Source organism: Acromyrmex echinatior, chromosome 2, assembly GCF_024713525.1.
Source record: "Acromyrmex echinatior isolate Ae372 chromosome 2, ASM2471352v2, whole genome shotgun sequence".
Lineage (NCBI taxonomy): Eukaryota > Metazoa > Arthropoda > Insecta > Hymenoptera > Formicidae > Acromyrmex > Acromyrmex echinatior.
Window position 1 is genome coordinate 4,168,211 of NC_141853.1, and position 26,649 is coordinate 4,194,859.

Genomic DNA, 26,649 nt, shown 5'->3' on the forward strand with positions numbered 1-26,649 from the left:
TTGTGAACGCGTCCATCTAACTGACAATTCCATACTGAAATCTTCTCTCTTATTCTTTCGTCTAATTAGGTGTCGTTTGTAGAAACAATTTTTTAAACGTATAAACCGGAATATAGAATAATTTATCTAACAGAAGAATAATTCCTGAACGTTTTAAAACCGACCGAAAATGTATATGAGATATGGAATGTATATTATTAAACACAAGGTTGGCAAGTAATACATTTGTAATGTCGTTACCGTTACAAGTTACTTTTTTCGGTAACGATGTTACTTTTTTCGGTAACGACGTTACATTTTCTTCTGAGTAACGTTCATGGTAACACAATTACATTTTTGGGGTAACGGTAACGATTTCATTAGTTACTTTCATCGTTACTTTATTTCTAACTACGTAAAAGTTTAGTCGTAACTATAGCTCTAGAAAACAGAGATGAAACATTAATGATCTGATTGACTGTTTAAATCATGACACCTTTTTTTCATTGATTCACAGTTTACATGTATAGACTAACTCAGATATAATCTTAGAAAAAGTTTTATTTTAAGAAATTAAATGTACTGTAAAGATTTAATATATGTATACAAATTAAATATATGTATATAATGCAGATTACAAACAATATTATTTTTTTATTATAATATAATTTTATCCTTACAGTATTCATGATGAGTTATTCGTATCTTGTATCTTATCTCCGAAATACTGTACCTGGCTAAAGAATTCTTTTTATCCTTTTTTTCTTTTTAAATAACTTCATAAATGTTTTTTAAAGATGTTAAAATATATATATAAAATATATATATAAGAATTTATTCATAATTTTTGTATATTTGCAAAAATGGAAATTAACCCACACACAAATGATCCATCATGTACAGTAAAAGAAAATTGTATATTAAGAGTATATTAAATGTAATTGTATATTAAACGTATAATTTAAAGATATCTTATTAAAAGTAATACAAAAATTAAATTTATTTAAGTACAAAAAATGCGACATATATTACGTGATATGACAGCATCTATTTCATTCATGAAAATAACGCACAATGTTTACTATGCATATATTTTTTGAGCATATATTTTTTGAGTTCTATTCTTCTAATAAAAAATAGAATTTTCACATCATTTTTACATTTACCAAAAAAATCTGTATATATAATAATATTCTATTAGTGTTAAGAAAAAAAAGTAACGAAAAAGTAACGATTCGTTATATTTTAAGTAATGATAACGAGTTACTTTTATAAATCAATAAGTAACGAGAACGAGTTATTTTTTAAGAAAAAGAACGGTAACGGTAACAAATTATTTTTATGAGGTAAGATTGCCAATCCTGATTAAACAATTATAATGAATTATTAGACTGACAAAAATAAATGTAATTAAATAAAAGAAATCCTAATTAGTAATAGTGTATCTTAATATATTATTAATATTAATAATATTAATTTATTAATGTTATACTATTATATTATTAATATTATTAATATTAATATATAGTAATAATATATATTTACAAGACATCGCACATTTCTTTACCTTGTTTTTTTAAATTAACTTTCTCCTGTAATAAAATAAAACTTGCGTGCAACAGAACTATTAGATGAAAACACAATAAAAATTTCAGAAGTAATTAAAAAGCTTGTAAAGCATTATAAAATATTATCCGTGGTGTGATTATATACAAGTCACATCACAATGTTCTGTAAAACGAGTGCAGAAAGTAGGATTTTAACGAGCTTATTTTTATAAAAGCTGAGTGCTTTCTCTTTTTCAACTGCTTGTAGACAGAAAGAGCATGAAGGGTCTCTTTTCCTTTCTATCTTATTTCTCTTACGGTCTCGTTTTTCCCAGCGGAAGTAAACGGCTGTAACTCGCTCGGAGCTTTCTAGCGAAATTACGGGAGCCAAAATTACATGGGGGCACAGTATATATACGCATAAAGGAGACCGAAACTCGCGGAAAGTACATAATCGCAACTCGGTGAGCAAGCATTTATTTAATACATGCCGCGAAGTTGTCGCCGTTGATATCTACGCGCTAGAGAGATGCATCAGTATACAAAATGCATATTAGTCATTTAACTTCTCGTAAGAATCCAAAATTACTTTGGAAGTACATAATTATTGTTAGCTTTACAAGAATACATAGACACTGTTAACTCTTCGCTAATAATTCGACAATCTTAAACAACATCTCAAGTGTAATGCAACGAAAGTTGAACAAATTATATATATATATATAGAAATCATATTAGTTTGATTCTTTATTTTCTATATACAATCACAAGTATAATAATAAAAATAATGTGTTTTGCTTAATTAATAATAATGTAAGAATTTATTTATCTAATAAAAAATAATATGTTTTACCTATTTGATTAATGACAGAATTTATCTTATATAAATATATATATATATATATATATATATATATATATATAAAATTAATAATATATAATTAAATAATATATAATTTTTTAATACGTAATTGTGAAATTAAGTTGGATTATATAAGAACCACATGATTTAATAATCTTCCTTTTTAAAATAAAGAAAAGTCTTTCTTTGTCTCCTTTGTAAAATTCCCAAACTGGGACGCTGAAAAAAAAGGAAAATTAAAAATTAAAGTGTTCTAAAATTATGAAATTGATTGCGCCGGAAAGAGGTAAGAAAATTCTAATACATGATATCTTTTCGTCGAACACATTGTCAATTTTATCCTGTCGCGCAGCATATTTTGGAGGAGAACTCATCTGTGCATCTTCGTCGACAAAATTGGATATATTGGAAGTAGGAGATAATTTATAATTATATAGCGATCCTTCGTATAGTGATAATTGATCTACAATAAAATTTATTATAAAATTATCTCTCTCTCTCTCTCTCTCTCTCTCTCTCTCTCTCTCTACATATATATATATATATATATATATATATATATAATATGATATTAAAAAAATATACTATCGCTCATGAAAGTTCGGACACTCGCATAAATTTTATAGAATGAGCATGTAAAATATTAAGGCATTATAAAACAGTAATTGTATTATTTTTTAGATTACTTGTACACAAAAATACTAACAATTGCAAAAGCTTTATAAGTTAGTTTTAATTTTGTATGTCAAAAAGTAGTTTTTACTTCGTTGAATATTGATAGTATAATCGATAAATTTTGAAAATTCCGAACTTCCATAAGCGATAGTGTATAATTTATCTATATTTATAACAAATAAATGTATCTAATTTTTCTATGTAAAAGACAAGCAGCTTAATTGTAATTACAACCTTTTGATAGATGATCCTGGTCGATGGAACTCATATTACTCTCACAATATTCATATTGCATCGGAGAAAACATACTGCTTGCGGTGACAGCCGTACGCTGAATAGGTTTTGGCACTAATGATGTAATATTGTAATGTACGGTTTCTATCTTTTTAATCTTTGGAACTGACAGAGGCGATTTCCAATCCATTTTTTTAACAATAGCCGACGGCTGAGGAGTAGTTATTTTATTGATACTTTCCTTACTTTCCTGCCTCTGAAGTCGAATTCTTTTTGCTTCGATTTCGTCCTGCGTATTGTTGGCGGCGCTATGCTTGAGTGAGCTTTCTTTTGTACGGAAGCTTGGTTGCGTTTTAAAGGATTCCTGCGACTTCTGTTTATCTTCATGGTGGATCTCTTTCATTTCTACATCGTTGTCTGTTGAAATCACTTTTTCAGCACTTGGCTCTGCATCCAACGTTACCGAAATGGCATGCGCGTCATCTTTTTCCGAAGCGATAGTATTTTTGGAATTAGACACGTTCGTTTCGACTGCAGGAAGTGTATAATCATTGTCATGTATCACTTCTACATCTATTCTCCCAGGCGACACTGCAGTGTTCTCGTTTATGCATAATTCTTCCAAATACAAAGTATTGACGGATATATCTGAAAAGCAAATGACTTCAATATATAGGATACATCGCATACATATACATGCGTGTCAGTAAATTAAAATCCTTGTGTCCTATCTGAAATAAGGAACTATAAAGTGTAAAACAAATTGTCACCATCAAAAGACTCGTGAACTGATTGTGAGACTTGATGCTGCACTTTCGCGCGCATTTGATTTTGAGCACATATTTCTCGAAACGGTATATTAATCTTTGGCGGTGCCATTTCCAACATTTCTTGTTTCCTCTGTCTTTTCTGATCTTCCTCCTTCTTGCGCAATACTTGCAGCTGCAAAAGTTAATGAATTAGATGTCTATTTATACTTTACACATTGAATATATTGAATCGTTCGGAAAGTCCGTGTGAATTTTTCAATAGTTTTAACATTTCAAAATCCGAGGCTTTTACGAGAGAGGAAATCACTCGAAAAATGAAAAAATATTGTGAAATAAAATAGCATATATTACAGATTAAAACTACATATTTTTAACTAAAAAAAGATTTAATATGAATTTTACTTAAAAATTCATACAAATTTTCCAAACGATTTATATTGAAAAATCAATTTAATAAGTCTACAGACCTCCGCTTCGATTGATTGTAATTCTTTTTTATGATATTTTACATTTACTTTCAGTTTCGTAAATTTTTCTTCCAATTTCAAACGTTCCAACATCATAGTGGCAAATTCAATTATTTTGCAGCGTGTGCGAATCCAATTAATACGTCGTCTCTGCTTGATAACCGTCATTATCTCCGCTTTTTTGTAAGACATGACCATATAATTGATTTTAAGTTTCTCCAAATTGATCTGAGACGCGTTTCTGGCTTTCGCCAATGGAAAGTCCTCGTATATAGCCTACTTACAATCATATATTTGATTAAATTCTGAAATTGTATAAATAAACTCGAGATTAATCGATGTACTAACACGATATTCATGCCATGTTTTTTTGTATTCGTCAACGATATCTTGATACTCTTGCGACATCAATTGATTTAGTTTGTATTGATCATCGGTATTTGTTTTCATAATTTTTAAAGTATCTAAGATTTCGTTGATACTTAAACGTAACCTGTTTAACACAATAAAATTATCCAATATGTAAGTCCAAAAAGAGTGCAATACAAAAATAATTAATATATATGATAATCATTTTCTCGTACTTTGCTAAAGTATCACTTAATAGCAGTTTAATATTGTTCATCTGCGCCATTTTTCTTTTGAGCTCCTTCCTTTTATTAAGTTCGCTACGTATTGTTATCTTTAATTGTTTTATTTCGGCTGTATTGGCTAAAAATTATCGATAACATTTTTTTCTTAATGAGCAGTAGCAAAGAAAAATTGAAAACGATAGGCGAAAATATAAAAATAATTGTATGAAAAGTTTTTCTCTCTTACTTGAGTTTTATATTTTGCATTGGACAAAATGCTATGCCACGTTTTACTTACCGTCGAGACTTTCCTTGATCGTCGCAATTTCCATCTTCAAACAGGTTACTAATACTTTCACAAATTGAGGATCATCATGACTTTCCTGAGTTGCTCTATCCATTTTCTTTTTCCGTTGAAAATTACTTTTGTGTGATGCGACGCAATTATACCTGTACACGTATCCTTTAAAGTCACGTTACTTTCTGGAATAGTTGAAGTTGGAACATTAGGAATACCAACGTTAAATCTATTCGCGTTACTTACACTTTTTACACTCAACTCTTCGCTTTCTCTGTTCAACATCGGAATATACAGAATGGTCCAACTTAATTTGAAAACCTTATTTAATTTAATTTATTTTTAACATGAAGCGAATTAATTAACTATAAAAATAAAGAAAATGAAAATCAAATATTAAATATATTAGAATAAAATAATAGATAAAAAGTAAAAAAATTTCAAGATTCTACCACAAAAAAAATATTAAAAAATAGGAAAAATCAATAATGACCGTTCGATATTTCTATTAAACAATCGTGAAATGCAGGTTCTTGCGATTAACATAATATAGTTCCGCAATATTTAGACAGAAAATTTAATCACGTAATTATTCTAAAAAATGCAAAAAATTTGATTTTTATTTGAAAGACATTTATACATTCCTATTAATAATAAAAGTTTATTGTTAAGTACTTTGCAAATATTAAGTTACAGGAACGAACGTAACAGAAGTTAGTTGTTTAGTTGTTCATTGTTGACCTCTATTCGTGACACTTTCAGCGACTAACTTGTCGCAGAACTCGCAAGTTTGCTCGAAATGTGTACTATAAACACGCGTCTATTCACCGCCGAAGGTGAAAGAAAAGTGAAGATGGAGAGACTTAGCCATATGTTTCCGTCGTTTCGCCTTTGCAAAAATGTTGGTAGTCGGCGGGCGGCGTTTACTCTGCAAAAGTTCGATTGTTTGCCGAACGGTCGTAACTTCAGATTGAGGTTCGTTAAAAGCAGGTCGATCCCACACCAGTCCATATATCCCTGCGGTGTGCTTTGGCACAAATGTGACCTCGATCACGGAAAGGAACGATGGTGGTCACGAGTGCAGAGTGAAGATAGTGGACGAAGCGAAAAATATGGCCGAATTGATCATAAATTCGGACGAAATTAAATTCAGTCTGCATTATGCATATAATACTTCATATTTAGTGTCATTCTTTACGAAGTAGAGAACCTACTTAATTGCCTAAAAGATAAAAATACTTGAAAATTACAAGAGTAATAGGCGAACATGCTGTGTTGGAAAATACAGGATATTTAAAAAAAATAGCTACGTACATTTAATCAAATTCTTTTGTAACTTTTTTGCTTTATATTTTAAAAGAAACTTTTTAACTCGAACTTTAATAAATCCACCAGCATGTAAAACAGACAAAAATATTCAATATTGTTCAGAATTTAGACAGTTGAATTTGAAATTGTAGTTGGAAATTATGAACAATGATATAAAAGAAAAAGCTTCAAAAGATAGAATAGAATATAGAAACATGCTATGTCAAACATTTTTTGATAAAGTAATAAATTAATTTTGTTTGACTAAAATATTAGTCTCTGAGACACTATCATGTAGAAATCTATGATATTACGATGAAATCCAATATATATATAGTATATATATATATATATATATATATATATATTTATCTGTAACTTATATAAATAATAACTAAATAATAACTTTATATAAATTAATAATGAAATAATTAATTTAGTTTTATATTTAAAGCAATAACAGAACAAATTTATTGAGATATTTCATATATTTCTCATAAAACTTTTTGTGTATTTGGATTTCTGACCCCGAGGTTAAAATCAATGTGAATTATAATGGATTAATTCAAGTATTATCACCGTGAGAATGAAATAATCGTTTAAATTGTCTCGACCACCGAGCATTGATCCGATCACATATTCCCTTTGTCAATGGCGAAGGTATACAGGAGAAACCAGCGACGCGGTTTGCAAGTTAATGGAAGCGAGTGACAGCCGATCAACTTATCGGCTCCAAAAATTGATATCCGGCGCGCCGTGTATTCAGCCACGCGGCGATTCCATCGGAAAAATATAAGTAAAGATTCGGGCTGGCATGCTGGCACGTTGACGAGGGACGTCCGGGGAACACGCCATGTTGGCTGTCGGCCAACTCAGTTCGCATTTGGGTCAAACTGACCTGCTTCACCACCCTCCGCTGGGATCCGACAGATCCCACCTCACTGTCCCTGTAGAGGATAGGGATGATGTACTAACTATTTTCTTTCATGACATAAACGATCTAGGCCCGGTTATACAATATATATATATATATAATATATATATAAAATATATAATATTATATATATATATATATATATATATATATATATATATATATACCGAAAAATGTGTCTGGTTGAAAATTCTGATTAGTCCATTTTTAACAGAATTCCAATTGATCACCACCAGATCAGAACCAGATTCTCTTTTTCCACATACACACACAATATAATATATTGGGTCATTTAAAAAGTATCCGCGGTTTTTTCATTCAAAAATTGAACAAAAAATCGCGGATACTTTTTAAATGACCTAATATAATATATTATATATAAGATATAATATATAAGATATAATATATAATGAAAACACGGAGAGAAATTGTTGAGTAATCTTTATCTTACACGACTAATAAAAATATTTCTACTATTTTTGCCAAACTCACAATAAACTATACTTTTCTAAAGTAAAAATATCGGAGATATAAGGTAAAAAGTACATTACAATTATAGTAAATCAATTCAAATGATTGTATCTTACAGTAAAGTAAATCATACTATCTTCAAAACTGTATAAGCACGAATAATTCTCAAGACCTTATGCACTCGTGTTTTTTACCGCGCAGTAAAATAAATTTTGTCAGCGTTAAAGCAAAAAATACTCATCGATAAAGTAAATTCTATTGAGATGTATGATTTATAGATGTACTTTACGAAATGTAAAAAGTATAATCCTTATAGTATAATCTATATGACGTTTATTTACTAAAAAAGTAAAGTAAATTTTACATAAAAGCCTGTTCCTATACAGACTTACTAATTTCATAAAATTTACTAGAATTTTAACGCTTAATATAATAATTACTTTAGATTTTTCTCCGTGTAATGTAAAGTTAACTTTGATTCAATTTACTCGTCATTTTTTCTAATTTTAAGAATTAGAGGAAGTTAAACAGTAAGTTAAACAGAAATTATAAAGCTAATGTTACATTAGTGAAACCCTAATCGATGCGCTTCGTTTTTACATCCGAACATACATTCTCTCGGAGTGGCGCACTTCGTGGAAGATTTGTAAACACGCCGAGTGGCGATAGCATGAATAATCTAAAGGAGCTTTCAGTCATATCGACATTCGTGGAAATGGAAAGTCAATTTATAGGAGAGACACTTGGAACATGTGATATCTTTGCTGATATTCGAAAGCTGACATTGCAATAATGCAATTACGTTAAAGTTTTGAATTAAATATAACATTTAGCTAACGAGCATGAAGGTAAGTATTACTGTTTCATGTAATGCCACGCAACTGAAGTTGTTAAAGCTCACGGCATAATTTATGGCGCGATCATTTCGTTGGCAGCTTCTATTTCTCTTTGAGGCTAATGGAAATCTACTATGAAAAGCGTGAGCAGAACCTATAAAGAACTTGCTGTCTATACTGCACCCATGAATGCCCGAAGTTATCAATGTTAAAATGGATTATCATCATACAGAGTAACGTTTCTGGTCAGACAATATTTCTCTCTCTCTCTCTTTCTTTCTCTCTCCCCCTCTTTCTCTCTACGTTTGTTATCCTGCAGGAATTATTTTATGGATGTTAAATCAAGTAATAGAAAGATCCAAGGAATGTCTGAAAGGCAACCTATAATACACTTCAACGTGTATATATTCTTTAGCTTTTTATAATTACTTTCCTACGTAATTATGGAGAAAGCAAAGCTTTTGACTGTATAAATCGAAAGCGATCATACGTACATATACATTCATGATAATATTTCCGTGAGAATATTTTGATTTCTAAGACCTTTAGATTTTCTGCAAACAACCTGCTCAGATGCATTCGCACGATTCATCCCGCGAATCGGTTTTCTTGAGGGAAATTCTGCTGGGAACGGCACGAGAGATTTATTCGCGACGCAAGCAGACACGTACGATAACAAAATATCGGAATTATGAATCTTTCATAGACGGCAATGCTCCCGCTTCGACGAAATTGAAACGGGACCGAAGTGCTACAATAAAAAGCAGCCCGACTCGAAATGGCATCCTTTCACAGCTGCGCCAATAATTGATCGCTAGAACGTAGATGAATGTCTATTGACGTTGCACGAAAACGCAGGATAAATACCGTTGCGAACAGTTGAGCCAGCGCATATCCAAGATCGATTTTGCCTCGACCATACATAGAGAGAGAACAGTACAGTCGCGCCCAGCGTACCGTGTATCTTCCACGAAGTAGTTTATCCGTCTACGGAGGAACTCCAACTCGTTTACATCGTGCAACGAGTAATTTTCTGTCATAGGGAGACCCTTTAAGCGAGCACACACGTGAACAACAGTAGATTTTATAAATGGATAAAAGTTTTCAATGGAGGGAACGAGGTAGAAGGAACTTCGTATAACGGAAATGGGAAAGTAGGTCTCATGGAAACCACTGATTAATCTTTCGCGGCGCCTCTTTCATGCCTCGCTGAAAATAAAGAGTAATTTTGTTATTCTATAAAAATAGCTGCCGGCATTTGTAATTTGTTTTGTCAGAAAGAAGTTCTTTCGTGTAATCAGGTCAGTGATTAAAATAAATAAATGACTGTATATTGATTGAGACTGTATGTTGTTACATTAAGTTCCTTTTACTGAGAAAGCTCTTTAAAAATAATTTAATGATGTAATAATTAAACAAAATGAATTCACTAGTAAATAATTATTGATCGTAAAATATAGATTTGTAAAAGGAAGTATTCTTAATACTTTCTCTTATTGATAATTTCTTATGAAAAGTAATTTTATTGTTATATTTCAGTACAAAGCAATACATGAACTTTTAATTTTTATATTAGATTTAATCTCTTCTATTACAATTATAAAATGCAATTATAATTTGCAAAATGACTGATTATTAAGAAATGATTTTTATTGTCATTTAAGATATACACACACATATCAGATATTAATACAGATTTACATTTTTCAATAAAAAAAGTGACACCTTTTATTTAATATAAAATGGAAAGAGGATTAGGAAGAACCTCTACAGTTAATTTCCTCTTTTGTTATTTTTTTTTTATTTCGCTCAACGCTCTCTTCATTATCTATTTTTCTGCGAGTAAGTAAAATCAATACATCTGCAGTATGAAACTTCATAAAGATAAAGAACGAACAACCTCCATCGGAAGACTTCTCTCTATTAATTTTTTATGTCGCTCGAACCGTTACATTTCTGGGCAAATAAAACTTCGCGGAAAATAGTTTAGACTATCATAGAAATAAATTCGTGAATTTACTTTGGAACATATTTTGAAATCCCTTTGTGTAAGAGGAAGGATTAACTTTCTCTCTATCTCCCTCTGCTTCTCGATTATCAATCTCTCGCAACATCGTATCCGCATCGACTTTACGGAGAAAAAAAAAGATACAACAACGCTACACTGACGCCAACGGTGTGAAGCTAGATGAACAAGAGAGAAAGTAGGGCAATTTACATAGGGCGTCCGATCAAAGTTCTCTCTGAGCATCCAGCGAATATTATCAGCAAAAATGGCGGCGATAGAAATCTGGCGATATCAGCAACTTTAAAAAATATCACTTAGGCCCAATTGCACCAACGTTACTATTTTAAGCGAGGCTTCAAACTCGCTCTGGTTTTTTTTCGGCTTTAAAACGAGACGGAGAGAATTGTAAGTCTCGTTTAAAGTCAAAGTAAGGGTGTCATTTCATTTGTGCGTTTTTTTCATATGACAAACAATGTCAGACAATGTACAGAACAGAGAAGTCCTCGGATCTCCCTATCTCATAGCCAATCAACCAGGCTTAAAGAATTTATTTGACAAAACAATCACTCTAACGTTGGTGCAAACGGGTTTTAATCCTAATTGATACAGTGTATGTGTATGTGTTCCCTTATTAGCCTAAATTGTCTACGATAAATATGAGATATTCCATCAAAACAGTGTCGTTATCTTTAAACTATGATTTTCTTGTTACTTTGTTGAATTTATTGTACACGCCAGAAAATCAGAAAAGGGGGCATAATCTTCGCTCGAAACTCATTTCCGGAGATAATCCCCGGATAAGAACATTATTCTGTTGCCCTATGCATTAAAAAGGTCACCACCTGTTAAACGGGTTTATTATCACAAAGCGACGGTAATTCGTTTTGTCGCCCGACATTGTATAATAGTGCATCGCAAACTAATTAATATCTGTAACGTAGAATTAACACACATGGTTGATAACTTCATTAAATTTAAATATTCTCGTCACTAAAAGGTATCACAGATAGTACAATTACTGTTAATGTAATAACATTATTTTACGAATGGTAAGCTAACATTTTAAAACACTTTCAAAAATTCAGATAAAAATATGAACGTTTGAAAATAAATGGAAAAAATTTGTAATCCTATAATGTAATCCTGTTGTCTCTGTGTAAACTATGCTGAACGTACTGTCTCATTTAGTTTGTAGAACGAATAATGCTTATCAGATCAGCTGTCTGCCATCATTATTCTCTCGTGTAATTAAACTATGCAACTACTGCAACCATTGCAGAGACGAGAACTGCACACGTGTGCAAAATTTTATTCTCAATCTAAACGCTATTTATATTGAAATCTCTTCAAGTCACGCTACTCATCATGAATTTAATTTTTACTTATTTTTTATACTAAATTGTTTTTAAAAGAACGTTATTAGATAGAGCAGAGTATGAAAAATATAATTGCTTTTTCCTGCAAGGAGAGAGCGATAACTCTTATCACAGAGTTACAGGCGCCTGTAGACGTTAATCTTGCGCTCGCTGAGAGAAATGCAATAGCGAGACGAGTGCATGCAACACCTTGTCTCGCACTATGCTAATCCAGCTTTAATGTCATTTTTCTCTTTTGACGAAACAACAGAAACATCGCTTCGCTGAGAATAAGCTCCTAATAAATAATGTGTTAACTACTCCTCGAAGAATTAAAGTCTTATTACGTAACGTATTATCCGTAAATGTATCTTATCTAGCGGAGACGATAACTGAATTTCGCGAGTATCGGCACACTTGTTACTCAACTTTGATATCGTTACATTCCCTCAACATCGCAACAGCGAAACGCACTCACTGTTTATTCGAAATCAATTATTTATCGTCTACTGCATGGAACGAAAGACGGAAGTATATAGATAGAAGAGAGGTGAGATTACTGAAGTAAATTGGCTATTGCTGCTGAGCAAACGTCTATGTTATAATACATCAATGTAATTTAAATTGCATTCCATCCACAGGGTAATATGTAATAAAACAATAAAAAAGATGCTTACTTTATATTGTTTTATTACATTTGGTGTTTTGGAGTTGCTAATTATTTCATTTGTTTTATCTTGAAGATAAATTAAAATAGGACCCTCTATATACATACATACGGAAGTTTTTTTATTAAGATAGTATTAATGTATATGTATATATGATCATTATTGCTGCGTTACGTGACTTCTATTTTCTTTCTTCTAATATCGACAATATTCTAATGTAGAAAAGATATATTAATCTTTTTGCGACACGACAGCTGTGGTATCTTAAATGAAATAGATGATATTCAATTCGATTATATCAATTATATTTCTTTCTTATTTAATTCTACAGGATCTCTCTTAAACAATAATATTAAATTGTTAGGCCTTTTGTGTTAGAAATAATGATACACTAATACATCGTATTGCCATTTCTTACATTAATGTATTAATCAGTGCACTTCCGTACATTGCGCTTGTAAGCACACATTTGATTTATTTCTTTTCCTATAGACATGCCATTATATTTGTGCTTTTAAACAGCGAAGTACCACACATTGCACTTGCGAGCTCGCGATTTTGATTTCTCTCGTTTCGTTCCGCGCTCGTCGCCTCTCTTCTTCTCGTTCCTCGGGGTTGTACACTTTTACAGCTTTTACACCAATGGCGCCAAGTGGAGCGACGCGAATTCATCGCTTGACAGCAACTACGCGCCATGGAATTTCGCGTACATAACGCGCGCCTCTATTTCTTGCCGGGTGCGAAAAATTCGTGTCTCGACGAGACGAGATGCGTCAAGAGATCGTATCTTCCTTTATTGTTCATTGTCCTCGCGAAAGTTAACAACCCTAATGATACAATCTCCAAAATATATTACAGAAAATTGAATTTACACCCATTCAGACAATATTTGAAACTGCAATATATTCAGATCAAAATTTTTGGTCCAACTTTAGTTCTGAAGTCAACAAATATTTTCTAAATTTGAAACTTTGCGCCACAAACATCTATGGTCCACAGCACTTGACTATCGAACAAACTTTCATTTCGAATTTTCAGGCATTGTTAAGCACGTTTGACTCAGCGCCAATTGTGCATGACGTACCTATTTGCCAACTCGAATTCAATTGCGTTATACATGTTTTAGTTAAACTATCTTCTGTTAACTATTTACATAAACAACGCAAGTCAAGGTGTGAAATTGTTTGTATTGCTAAAACATTGCTGATATAAATAAATTGCATCTATGCATGAATTATTATGCAATCTCTTTCTTTTCTTACATCAAAAGATGTATTACAAATTGTTATAAAATATTTATAATTTAATACACGTGATTTTTATAATAATGCAAATCTTCACAATAGATTTTACTTTCTCAACAAAATTAATATCTATAAAATATTTGTAAGAGAGTTGATTGCGAGTGAATCAATCGCGCTTAGCATTACGCAAAATAGAACAGCAGTTTGCATTAAGAATGGATTATTAATTACAAAATATTATTATAAAGTCTGTTTCATTAAACATTTGAAACAGGATACTCGATGTACAACGGCAGTGACAGAAACCAGTCATTCGTTAGACGTTACCACTGTAGAGGCTCCTTGACACCGCAGTAGTAACATCAGCCCATGGCCAGACGCGTCTCGAGCTGACAGAACGAAATGGTTTATGTCTACCATTAGTTAGACGCGCACGTAAATTTCGTAATCGTTCAGAACTGAAATTTCTAATCATTGTTATGCTAATAAATAGGCTTCATGAGATATCAGAATATCGAATGTCAATAATTAAATTCTGACAAACAAAATATAAGTAAAAAAGGTATCTAATTAATATATTGATTGTAATCGAGTAATAATATAAATAATTTCTTTAGCGTCCAAATATAATTTATTACCTATTTCATTTTTCATAAAATTTTTTTTACAATATAAAATAGAAATTAGTACAATTTAAAAAAAATAGAAACTATTGTATTTGCACAGTTTTTCATAAAATAAAAATCATCTACATAATTTTTATAAGATAGAAACTATTGAAATACAACTTATAACAATTTATTATCTAGTTTATTTTTCGTGAAATTTTTTTATAAAATAAAAATTGTCAGAATGAAATATTTGCAACAATTCAATACGAAAAAGTAAAATCTTTTAACGCTAAACAGATTAATTCGAAATTTCGACGAAATTTGACCTATCACATTTAGCGATTATCATTATCTGTCTTATCGCCTATACCAACCCAAGTCTACATCAAAGCCGATTGTTAAAGGGATTGTGCCGAGGCTAAACACTCCGAGGTGACCCATTAGATCACCAAGCCAGAGTTCTGATTAGGAATGATCCGGTGCCTAGAAACGGTGCGTATTGTATGTATATGACAGCCGTTTGATTTTACGGCACCCTTGTCTATCCGACGAACCCTTGATTTCCACCTCTATACATCTATTATAAGCCCTTGAAGCCTCACAATAGTCCAGTGTGTAACCAACCGAAACTGGGAGTAATTCCACGTAGGATAGGGACGAGGAAGCCAAAGCAACTCGATCGACAAGTATATTCCAGATTCGTCTAATCGATGGGAATCGTGAACGAGTTGAGCGAGTTTAGAGCGAATTTAGTTTTCAAAGTGAGCAGTAACATTTCCTCTGAGACGATGGAACATTCCTAAAAGAACGATAAGAACTAAAAGAATAATAAAAGAAAAAGAAAGATACCAACATTCATGAAGCAAACTTGCAAGAAGTTTTAACTCTTATCTTAATTTTTTGACAGTTCAATGATTAAATTGAAAAGTTGCAATTGAATATTAAATTACATTGTCTTTTTTTATAAATGTATAGAGGATAACTGTTATTTTGAAGAACACTTTTATAGCAAGAAAGTCGAAAAAAGATAAATTCGTGAAACCGAGGGGAAATGTTAGGAGTTCACTTTAGGAGAGGCTCTCCGATCTTTGTAATTCTATATGAAACTGATATTTGTAGTTTAAGAAAAACTTTGAAAGCTATATATAAGATTGTTATATAGAAATGCCAGATAGCAATAAAAATTACTTTAAATAACTTTTAATACTAATTCACTTATAAAATTTAGTTTGAGATGTTTTATGATTATTTTTTTTACGTAATAATACAAGATATCTTTGCCTCTAAGCGTGATCATAATATAATCATATGTATTATATATCATATTATTTTTTAATATATGATTTTTAGATACACACGTGATATAAAAAAACCAATAGTTTACGAGATATTTTATACTTCATTCTGACACCCTGTGTATTTACACACACACACACACACACACACACACACACACACAAATGAACAGTTTGATAAGTTAGTGACTTAAAAACATTTTTTTTTACCAAAATTCAATTCATTTTTCAACAGTCTTCTTTTAAACAGTCACTAATTTATTTATTATACATCTAAACTGTCCACGTACATATATATATATATATATACATCTATAAGTATTATAACAAATCCGGTTAAATTTGTCTTCATTAACAATATATACTTGGGCAGTTTAGATGTCTCATGTTGATCCGTTGTGGCGAATCTATCTTGAATAAATAAGTACTCGATTCTTCCCTTGGGTATACTTCTACCGAAAATATCGCAAGTCTTGATCGCGTGTGTCTTTCATTGGTCTCTCGTGAAAAGTCTTATTCGTGGTCTTTGATTGAGCACCGTTTTTTCCAAACTCGTCGCAATTGTCATTAAACATGAATGAAGAAAAGGAAAAATTATGCGTGAACGATGCCTTTTCCGTTCTTCGTCCGAAACATCGAACCAGAATGCCTGGCACGAAACAAACGACGCGGCTCATCGATAATTCATTACCATCTTCCATCAATTTCTTATCTTGGCATGCTCTACGATCCGCGAGGGATCGCCTCTCGTAATCTCTCTGATGGAATCGGCTTGTGGCTTGACGAGGGAAAGGGAATGCGCGCTATGGATTATGACTCGGCAGACTTTCTTTTTCTAATATTTTATACAAGGTATTTTTAAATAAGTACGAAAAATTTTAGAAAATTATTCTTTGTCGAAAATTAAGAGGAATTTTTTATAAACGTATATTCTTATATTCTTCCCTAAGGAGTTTTTTTTAAAAGGAGAAATTAAAAAAATTAAAATTTAAAAAATTAAGAATTTTTTTCAAATTTTGAACAAGTTAGAAAAATGAAATTTAGTGGATATTTTCTAGTAAAAATAATACTTATTAATATCTTAAATAACAAAAATTTTTCGTATAGTAATATAGTCTTCCAAGAGGTGTTCTCTGAAAACGTCGGAGGACATCTTTTAAGGACATCTCCAGAATATCCTTCGAATAAATGTGCTATATGGATTATTTTTACCTCTCCCTTTGAAGAAATGTAACTTTTTAAAGAAGAGTATAGGTCTATATGTTTACATAAAAACTTCCTTAATTTTCAACAAAAAATTATCTCCTAAAATTTTTCACACTTATTTAGGAATAGCCTGTATAAAGGCGTTTAGCAGATGTGAGATATTTCAAATACTATGTATATCGGTAAAATATTGTATTTCGCGAATTCAGTTATATGAGAAATATTTAAATATATCCGAACGTGATTATATGTTTTCTGCCGTTCTATATGTCCATTTTTACTAAAACTTTAAATCAATTTTCTGTTACTTAAATTATTACGACAAATTTATGAAACGCTTTATTTAACCTGCAATCTCTAATCTCGTGATTGTACTGAGAACCCTGTAATCGAATTAATTTCAGCGACTCCAATTCGGAAGAATACTAATTTAGCAGAGAATTAAAATAGTTCCATTGCAATAGCTAAAGGTAATGACTTATTACCGGATTCACGAAAAGTCGAGATAAAAGAGTCGTAGAAATTGATTAATGCAAATCCAATAATTGTTTACATTTCGTTCTTAAATCAACTATACAATTGGACATGTCGAATGACATAATTATGATAATTACGTTCTTACAAATAAAAAATGTCGGCACTGTGCATTCATCATATCTTTTTTTGTAGAAAGAACATGATGAAAGTATCGCAGAAGCAGGAGACACTCTTCGACTATCTTCATTTTTCATAAATTTTTAGCCACAGATACGATTTTTCACGAACCTGGGAAGTGCACTTCCGGGTTTGAAAAATGCTATTCGCGAAAGAAAACTTACGGGCGGCCGTAACAGCGTTGTTGGCTCTCTGCAGTAAGAAACCGGTTTCAAGAAGATAAGACAGGAATCCACTTTAGGACAACGTACTTCTCTATTATTGGACAACAGGAAACTGCCAATATCGAAATTATACGATTTATGAAAGAATCACTGAAATAATTGCATAATATATACGCTGTATATTCATAATCTATTCTTATTAACGTTAATTACTTATTTATATTATAAAATGTATATCTGGGAACGTAATCAACCATGCCTTAATCCTATCTATTTAAAAAAACATACAATATAACAATGTAACAATTAAAATAGCAATTGAATAAATCCCTAATTAATAGTGAATACTTTACAGACTAATTATAACTTTTGTAGACTTGACAAAAATGACGCTATTAAAAATAAATAAGTAGGAATAAAATGATAATTTACATATAAGTATATGTAAAGATAATGAGAACAATGGAAGTACTTTAATATCTATGTTGCAGCTTGCAATAAAACGTACTATGGCGATGTGGGGAAGACGTACGATCTGGAATTGCATCGACCGAAGGAAGATAAGGTGCCTTACATTTGCAAGCTCACCTTCAACGCGCCAGGTGACGATTTCGGTGATATCGTGCAGGTGAGTCGTTGAAACATTTGAGACATCCAATTATCCGATATGAGAAGATATTCACTATTCTATTATGTATTGTAAAAAACGTCAGACGATTTATTCATGTACTATCAAAAAGAGCGCGACTGGGAAATTTGCAATAAATTACGCTATACTGAATCAAACTTTAATTAAAGTATGTATTAACGAAGTAACGAATAGTTTGATGAAGGAACGAAGAAAACAGATTGGCGTTGAATTTATGTAGCAAATTAAATTCTGAATAGTTAAGTTTTTATCGAATCGTATATATATTAAGGAAACCGTGCAGAGAGTCTCAACAAATAATTATCTTTCTCGCACAAGCAGAACGGTTGTTTCCGGGAAATGCGTTTCTCGAATTCTTCTCTCTCGATGGAAAAGTTTTAAATAAATTATGTAGCCAATCGCAAATCAATTACATTGGATAAAGAAAATTTGAATTTTAATTCTCCGTCAGTAATGTGAAATTTTTGTCCTTCGTATACAATCTGAGTCTTCAGTACAAACTTTTATATTGTATCCAATTTTATAAAAATCTAAAACAATTTTTACATACAAGATGTCTTGTAAGAAGTTGCTGAAACTAATTTTAAACATAGGGAATAGAAAAATAAAATATTTTTTAATAAAGTACATTTGGTATTTTTATTTAAATATAAAATACAGATAGTCATAAATATTATATTATTTAATAAATGTTTAAAAATAAAATGCCAAATATCGCATCTTTTTTAACAAAAGAAACGTTAAATAAATTTCTATGAATTTTCGAAATATTGTTAAGTATTAATATTTTGAAAATATATATCACTATTGGCAATATTTTTGGCATTTTTATAACATTTACTAAATAACATTTACTAAATAATAAAAATAATTCTGATTGCTTTTACTTTATATGTAAATAAAACTGCCAAATATCCTCTATTAAAAAATATTTTATTTTTCCTATTTCTCTATACGCGTTTAGAAATAACAGCTGACTACTTTCAACAACTTCTCATCGGACACTTTGTGAATTATGAAAACTTTAGCAACAAATTTTTACTATCATAGAAGTTGGATTATATTTTATTTATTTTTTACAGATTTGAATTTATTTACCAAAATTCATAATAAAAAAATCAACTGTCTTTAAAGTTCAACCTGTCCAATATTCTAGACAGAGAATTAACGGTTGACATAACGGGAACATTAGCAATTCCGAAAAACGTCCCTTTTGCTTATTCATTTCTCGTATGGCAATGAAGGAAATTATTTTTATTCGGCTCTCGTCGAGGAATTAAAGGTGGAATTTTTAATTCGGTCGCGCATTTTCCGACGATTACGTGAAACTGAAAAACGACCGTACACCGAGTTTCCGAGAGCGCGAAAACTTTGTCGAGTGCACAAAAACTCTTCTGCCTCCAGCTGTCGAATTATTTGCGCAGCAATATTTGCTAGCTTTCTCATATCTGCATAGCGCAAGTCACGAGAATCCCAGAATCCCTTGTACATGCCGGTGGTCTGCGTACAAATGTTTCCTGGTCTCGTCAAAGAAGCCGCAACCGCGCTAAAAGTCACAGTGATGCAAAACAAAATGTGCGGCAGCCAGGCAGAATTGCGTCTGACAATACACTTAAGTTAACACAATTCATGAATTTCTGCTTATTCCTCTATCTGAGTATCGTTTATTTTAATTATATATACATGAATAACATAATAAAAAAGGTACTTAAAAAAAAAAAGAAATAGTAATAAAAAAAATAGCATAAATATTAAGATTTAATTGATGATCACATAATCTTAAAGTATTTCGTTATTAATATAATTCTTAGGCAATTCATGCATTATTCATAACAAGTACTTCAAATCTTTATCACATCGACGTTCACGCCTGCAAACTGCTTTCTATCACTGTCAAAGCGAGACTTGCCGATGTTTTAATCGCGCAGGGTGGACGGGCGGAATGAAAAACTGTACGGACTATCAATTGCTGACAGTTTGAGCAATGGTCGATGACGCCGATACGAATTTATTTGCTTGGCATCGTGTAAAAAAAGAAGCTTCTACAGTAACATCACTCATTCATTTTATTTCCGACTACGGAACTTAGTCGTTAAAGTTTTATGGAATACAAACAAAAGAAATATTTAAAAAATTTTAATTAAAAAAAAATGGAAAATATATATTTAAAACAAGATAAATATAAAAACAAGTGTCATCTCTGCAGCAAAATTTCGCAAGTTACGATAAATTAAAATATGAGATTTTAATAACCTTCTTTTAAGTTTTGCTCTCTTGCATTACATTAACTTTTTTTATGATATATACCACTCAGAAATCCTGTCTCTTAACTTAAGTAATAGGGCCATGAGACACAAAAAGACTTTAGCAGTAAAACGTAAGCAAATCCAATAGTCTCGGTTCACAATCTTGTTTTATACTCGATCCATAATCTTGCTTTAAAAAAGTCTCAAGTCATAAGTTAAAAGAATTAAGTGATAATAATTTTTGTCTTTAATTGTTTTTGCGTAATCTTTAGGCTTTAATCGTTATTTTGTGAAATCAATGTTGATTTCCTTACTTCTTATGTTTTACAGCTTAAGCTTTTTGTGCGTAAATGGTCCTTATTCATTGTTTGTTCGGCGATAAGTTTCACGACATGTTTTTTTATTGCAGTTGACCTTCGATAGCTTTACTCTAGGCAAATTCGTATCGTTCACCGCGGCAGGATGTCCCGACGGGTCCCTACAAATCTCAGAAGTGGAGCGTCCCGACGTCGGCGGACTTTGGTGTGGCACGTCCTGGGGACCCGCAATCTACTACAGCGAAACACCCAGCGTCTCGATCATCCTCAAGTTGCTCAGGCTCAGCAAAGATCAGACGGGATTCAACTTCGACTTTAGAATGGCGTACAAGATGATCAAGAAGTCCGACGCGGTGGTACGCTACGGAAATCCCTTCGTCGGTAGGTGATCAGTTTTCGATTACAGATTTCGAGCACATTTATCGAAGCTTGGTCCACGTACACGTTCGACATTTATCCTGCAATAAATTTCGATAAATATCGTATATTTATTTCAATTGAAATCAGTTTCGGAATAAGTTAAATATTTTCAATTCACAGCAAGTATTTTCTGACTAAAATTTAACGAAATTTTTTGTTTCTTACGATTTATTCTATTACATAAATTGTTATTACTATTATTATTTTAAACTATATATTATTAAAAATTTTTAATGTATGTAGAAAATATTATAGATTATTATGTTATTTTTATTATTTCTATAATATTTCTATGTTATATAATATGAAATTATAATTATATGTTTATAGGATTTTATTCTTTGGGATTTTATAAAATATATAAGACCTTTCGATTTTAAAGACTTTTATTTATAACAGTTTTAATGTATCTTTCAATTCAGCCATACAAATTCTCATCTTGATTGATTAATAACACTCGAATATATTTCCCGAGTAAATACTTGAGGGATTGTTCGAAGTTTGTACCTGTCCTGTTCGCAAAATTGCACGGCGATTGAAATTGCGCGGACAAAGAATTTCCCGATATTTTCGCCGATGATTAAAATTCCAACGTCACGTGGTCAGGAATAACGCAGGTCGTCGGAACGCCGGCGTCGACCGAGCGCACGTCCGCCGAGTACGCGAACACGTCGATGGCGATGCCGGTGCAAATGGTCGAGCAACACGTGCCATCACCTACGAAACCAAGCTCCGAGCAGTTCTTAGGGGACCTAATATCCGGGACTTATTGCTCCCGTATATTCACCGACTGCGACCGGAAGAAGTGCAGATTGCAGTCGCCTAACTTCCCCGGTCTCTATCCTCGCAATCTCACCTGTTATTACGCGGTAAGGCTCGCTTAAATTATTGTCATACTTGGCAAAACGTGGTACGCTTTTGTCCTACATTGTAATTTGAAAAACATTATAAAATAATAATGATTCAAATAATATTTGTAATATATAATGTAAGACGAGAAAAAAAGGCTTTGCAAGAATTATATCATATAAATGTAAAAATTAAGCCAATATAAGCCGATATAAAATATATTTATTATAATAAAGTAATAATTTTACAAACGTATATCTTATATGGACTTGATTTTTACATTGGCTTGATTTTTACCTTTATATGATTTATTATTATTAATGTTAATATCATAGTAAATTTGTCGTTGATATTTCCGAGTTGAATTTTTAACAGTAATTCGCAATCTCAGTAACAATATACAAAAAATTGGCTGCTCATTAGGGAAATGCTTTCGTCGTGTCGGATATATCGTTAGCGTAATGCATCATCGTCCGAATTAATTTGCTCGTTGTCGAGCAGATGCGCGGCAGTGATATACGATCGACATAGTCAGACGGGGAGCCTCTCCCTCGAGCCTTGACACAGCTCATATTTCTGTTTCAAGCAGACACACCTGCGGCGGAGAGAGAAAAGTCGTAAAAATGACTCCCTTCCTCTCGTACGCGGTTAACAAATTTTCGGACGGTCTCTTTCCTGTAACCATTATTTTCTCTTAACATTTCACGGCACCGCGCAGGTCGGCCGCCCCTCCTCGTCACGTAAATCAACGCGAACGACGAGTTTCTGGTCGGTATAATTTTTTTTTCATAAGAAAGATTCAAAATTGGTCAGTAGCCAAGCACAAAGTTGCTAAACGCGAGCAAAACAGACTGGCGATGTTTTTACAAGAAATTGGAAAGGCGCCACCAAACTTTGTTTTTATCGTAAATTTAATTAAAAAGAAGAAATTTAAAATTCTTTCTTCCTTTTTATTATTCTCTTTCAGTTTTATTTTTCTTTCTTCATTCTCTTCTCTACTAGCGTTGGTAAATAATCAATTTTATTTCATACGAAAGCTGTAATCTATCATCAAATAAAAACCACTGTAATAATGTCAATATCCTTGATGTATTATTGGGAATCGACGTCGCGAAACTAATCAACTTTCTATTCAGTCATTCCGGAGTCGGTAGGTGAGATAGGTGAAGATTCTCGTAGAATTTACGGCCTCCGTTTCAATGCTGGAGATGGTCATTTATTCTTCTCGTATACAACCAGACAGACAGACAGACACTCGTGGGACTTGCACTAGATAGACTTCGATTACGAGAGGAACCAATTTTCATCGGTGTATTTCTACCGAAAGTTTATCTTATTCAGAAACTCTGTTACAACTGTTCTATTCTATTGTATATCGCACACTAACTCAGCACGATGGAATTACCGATATCTAGATAAAGATCGATTCAAACAATTTGTTATTGTCATTTGTTAATCATTCTACTTTTAACTTTTAGACTGCCACTTTTGTGGCTTTTGAGTATAATTAGTATTGAAAATAATATCATTTTTGTATAATATACAAAAAAATATATAAAATATATAAAAAAAATTATAAAATAAAAAAAGTAAAAAAAATACAAAAAATAAATTTGAAAAACCAAACAAAAAAGAAAAATCAAAAAAGAGTACAAATTTTCGTTCATGTCATTAGCTCTGGGTAATGCTAAAGGAAAATTCTGAGTCTACATGTTTATATTCATTTATGTTGTCATATTGCGCTTAGAGCTCGAAATTTTATAAATCTATACTCAGAATTGGAATCAGCGATCAAAAATCCCCAAAATACACTATTTTTGAGAAAATAAACATTTTTTATATTTAACAGTATGTTCCTTGCCGGAAAAGCCACTTTTGTGGCTCTGCACAAATCTCGAAATGTTGCGCTATATGTACAATATGTTACTTATACAGAAAAATTTTTGTAAAAAAAGAATCACTATTTTAATGAAAAAATGCCGGCAGTCCAAAGGTTAATCGCAAAGTGTATGTAGCAAATTTAAAATTTATTTTTATATTTAATACATATAAATATATGCAATTTGTTTTAATAAAGCAAATTATCTGTTATTGTAAGAAAAGTTATTACTATCTGACGACATTTTTCAAGAAAGAATAAACAATTAATTCAGCATTTTATTACTAAAACTTTGTAACGAATCCATTAAACCTATTTAAAATATATTTTTTAAATAAGATATTAAATGAAATTTTTTAAAATAAGAATCGACTTCGTATATGAAAAATGAATTAAAAAAATTGATGCTAATATTCGATATAAGATCTTACAACACTTACATTTACATTTATATTTGAATTTCAGCGATGTCGCTGAAGGAATATAAATGAAATCATGCTACGCTGTGCATAAATGCAACACACGAGATGCATTTAAAGATTACGATAAGAAATTCGATCATGCGACAAGAATAGAAATTTCGTATAGATACGAATAGACTGATTCATATTTCGTGTAGGTGAGACAGCACGAGGTACCGGCGGGCAAGCATGCTTTAATACACGTAAAACAGCCCCGAGGCCAATTGGTAGCTGTAAGAGCGCGACCAGCAACTCAAGCCGAGGCGCCACCCCGGGAACTGCGTCTCTGGCAAGATTGCGACGTCGTTCAGGTACGTAAAGCCACAGCGAAAATTGGATTAGCTGTTATAAATTCGAGACAGAAACAGAGAAAGAGAAAACACCCGGATGCAACGCTGGGCAACGTGACTAGTATGCCAAGCAACCGCGCTACTTTTGCATAGTGATCTCCTGCCTGAGAAAGAAACTTTCAGTTTTGCATTCTTTGTCGCCATCGAAAAAACCACGAATGCGAGGTATTTTCGTCGCCAATAGACGGAGTCGAATGTAATCGCGAATCAAAGAATTAAACGCAGCCTCACAAGTTCAAACTACTAAACACCCCTGCGGTGGTTTATTCTGGGTGAGGGCTCTACAAGGCTTCTTGCCCGTTTCTTTTTAAGACAATTCGCTATGCCTTCCAAAATTACAAAATTTTTTTTACTAATATTATTAATATAATGTTGAATTTTTTACAATCGTGTGATCTTAAAATATAACATTTAATGATTAACGAAATAATTTTTTAACATTAAACATAATTTGATAAAAACACGTTCACTTATTGTAATAATTTAACGAATTAAATATCGTTATGAAAATTAGATTTGTTATGAAAATTACGTCGATTTCATGGTGATCTTTGCAGTTGGAAACTTGATCTAAATACGAAACTTTATTGTATCATTGTCTATTCCTTCGAGACAGAGAAATTTGTCTTTATAGGACTACGTAACAGTGTATGACGGATACACCACTAGGGAGCCCGTGATCTTAAAATTTTGTGGCGGCGGGGAGCCGGTGCCGGAGGCCATCAGCAGCGGTCCGGAAATCCTTGTGGAGTTTACTACCTCTCCTTATGGCACCTTCTTACATCCGACGCCGCCCCATTCTCTACATGGGTTTCAATTAGAAGTGCAAGTACGTGAGCAAGCTCTCTCCATAAATTGCATAATGGCCACCTTAATTAATGTCTAACGTCCGTTCCTACTTAATCATCTCTAAAATTCGATGCTTTAGGTATAAACATAACAGAAATTCTGAGAAACAAAGAACTTTGGAAAATAATTGCGTTTTATATGAAAACGCTTTGATATTTTATACTATCTACTATTTAATCGATTACACTGATTGACAAAATTTCACATTTCTTATGTTAAATTAATCTGATAGGGTTTCTTATAGTATTTTTCTCAACTGATTTCACAAATCTGTTTCGCAAATTTATGAGAAGAGCAAAGTTTTTTGGTATAACATGCATTTACTCTATTATAAATTTCTCTATTATATCTTTTACTTACAATTAGACATAAATAGATAATTTATAGGGAAGAATTATTGAATTAACTTGATTTTCTGCTAAATATAAAAGATTTTAAAATAAATCATTTTAATAAAAATAGTCTTCATAC

The 26,649-nt window shown here is 31.8% G+C and overlaps 2 protein-coding genes across 17 annotated transcripts in view; one reads left to right on the plus strand and one right to left on the minus strand.

Moving 5' to 3' along the window:
• Positions 1 to 26,649, plus strand: part of LOC105145084 (uncharacterized) — a 160,254-nt gene that overhangs the window by 116,525 nt on the left and 17,080 nt on the right. For all 16 annotated transcript variants that reach the window (XR_846038.2, XM_087403405.1, XM_087403404.1 and 13 more), the window contains 5 exons: positions 18,650 to 18,786; positions 21,463 to 21,751; positions 22,397 to 22,659; positions 25,138 to 25,290; positions 25,964 to 26,158. Coding sequence is in view for 15 of the 16 variants with exons in the window: in XM_087403405.1 (XP_087259531.1) it covers positions 18,650 to 18,786; positions 21,463 to 21,751; positions 22,397 to 22,659; positions 25,138 to 25,290; positions 25,964 to 26,158 (1,037 nt within the window). In the remaining variant the exon portion in view is untranslated. The remainder of the gene's footprint in view (positions 1 to 18,649; positions 18,787 to 21,462; positions 21,752 to 22,396; positions 22,660 to 25,137; positions 25,291 to 25,963; positions 26,159 to 26,649) is intronic.
• On the minus strand, positions 2,587 to 6,886 carry LOC147910414 (uncharacterized). Its single transcript, XM_087403061.1, has 7 exons — positions 5,405 to 6,886; positions 5,119 to 5,245; positions 4,883 to 5,027; positions 4,535 to 4,810; positions 4,068 to 4,239; positions 3,298 to 3,945; positions 2,587 to 2,851 (listed from the first exon to the last, which is right to left on the minus strand). The coding sequence occupies exons 1-7, from the start codon at positions 5,505 to 5,507 to the stop codon at positions 2,625 to 2,627; spliced, it is 1,698 nt and encodes a 565-aa protein (XP_087259187.1). The 5' UTR covers positions 5,508 to 6,886; the 3' UTR covers positions 2,587 to 2,624.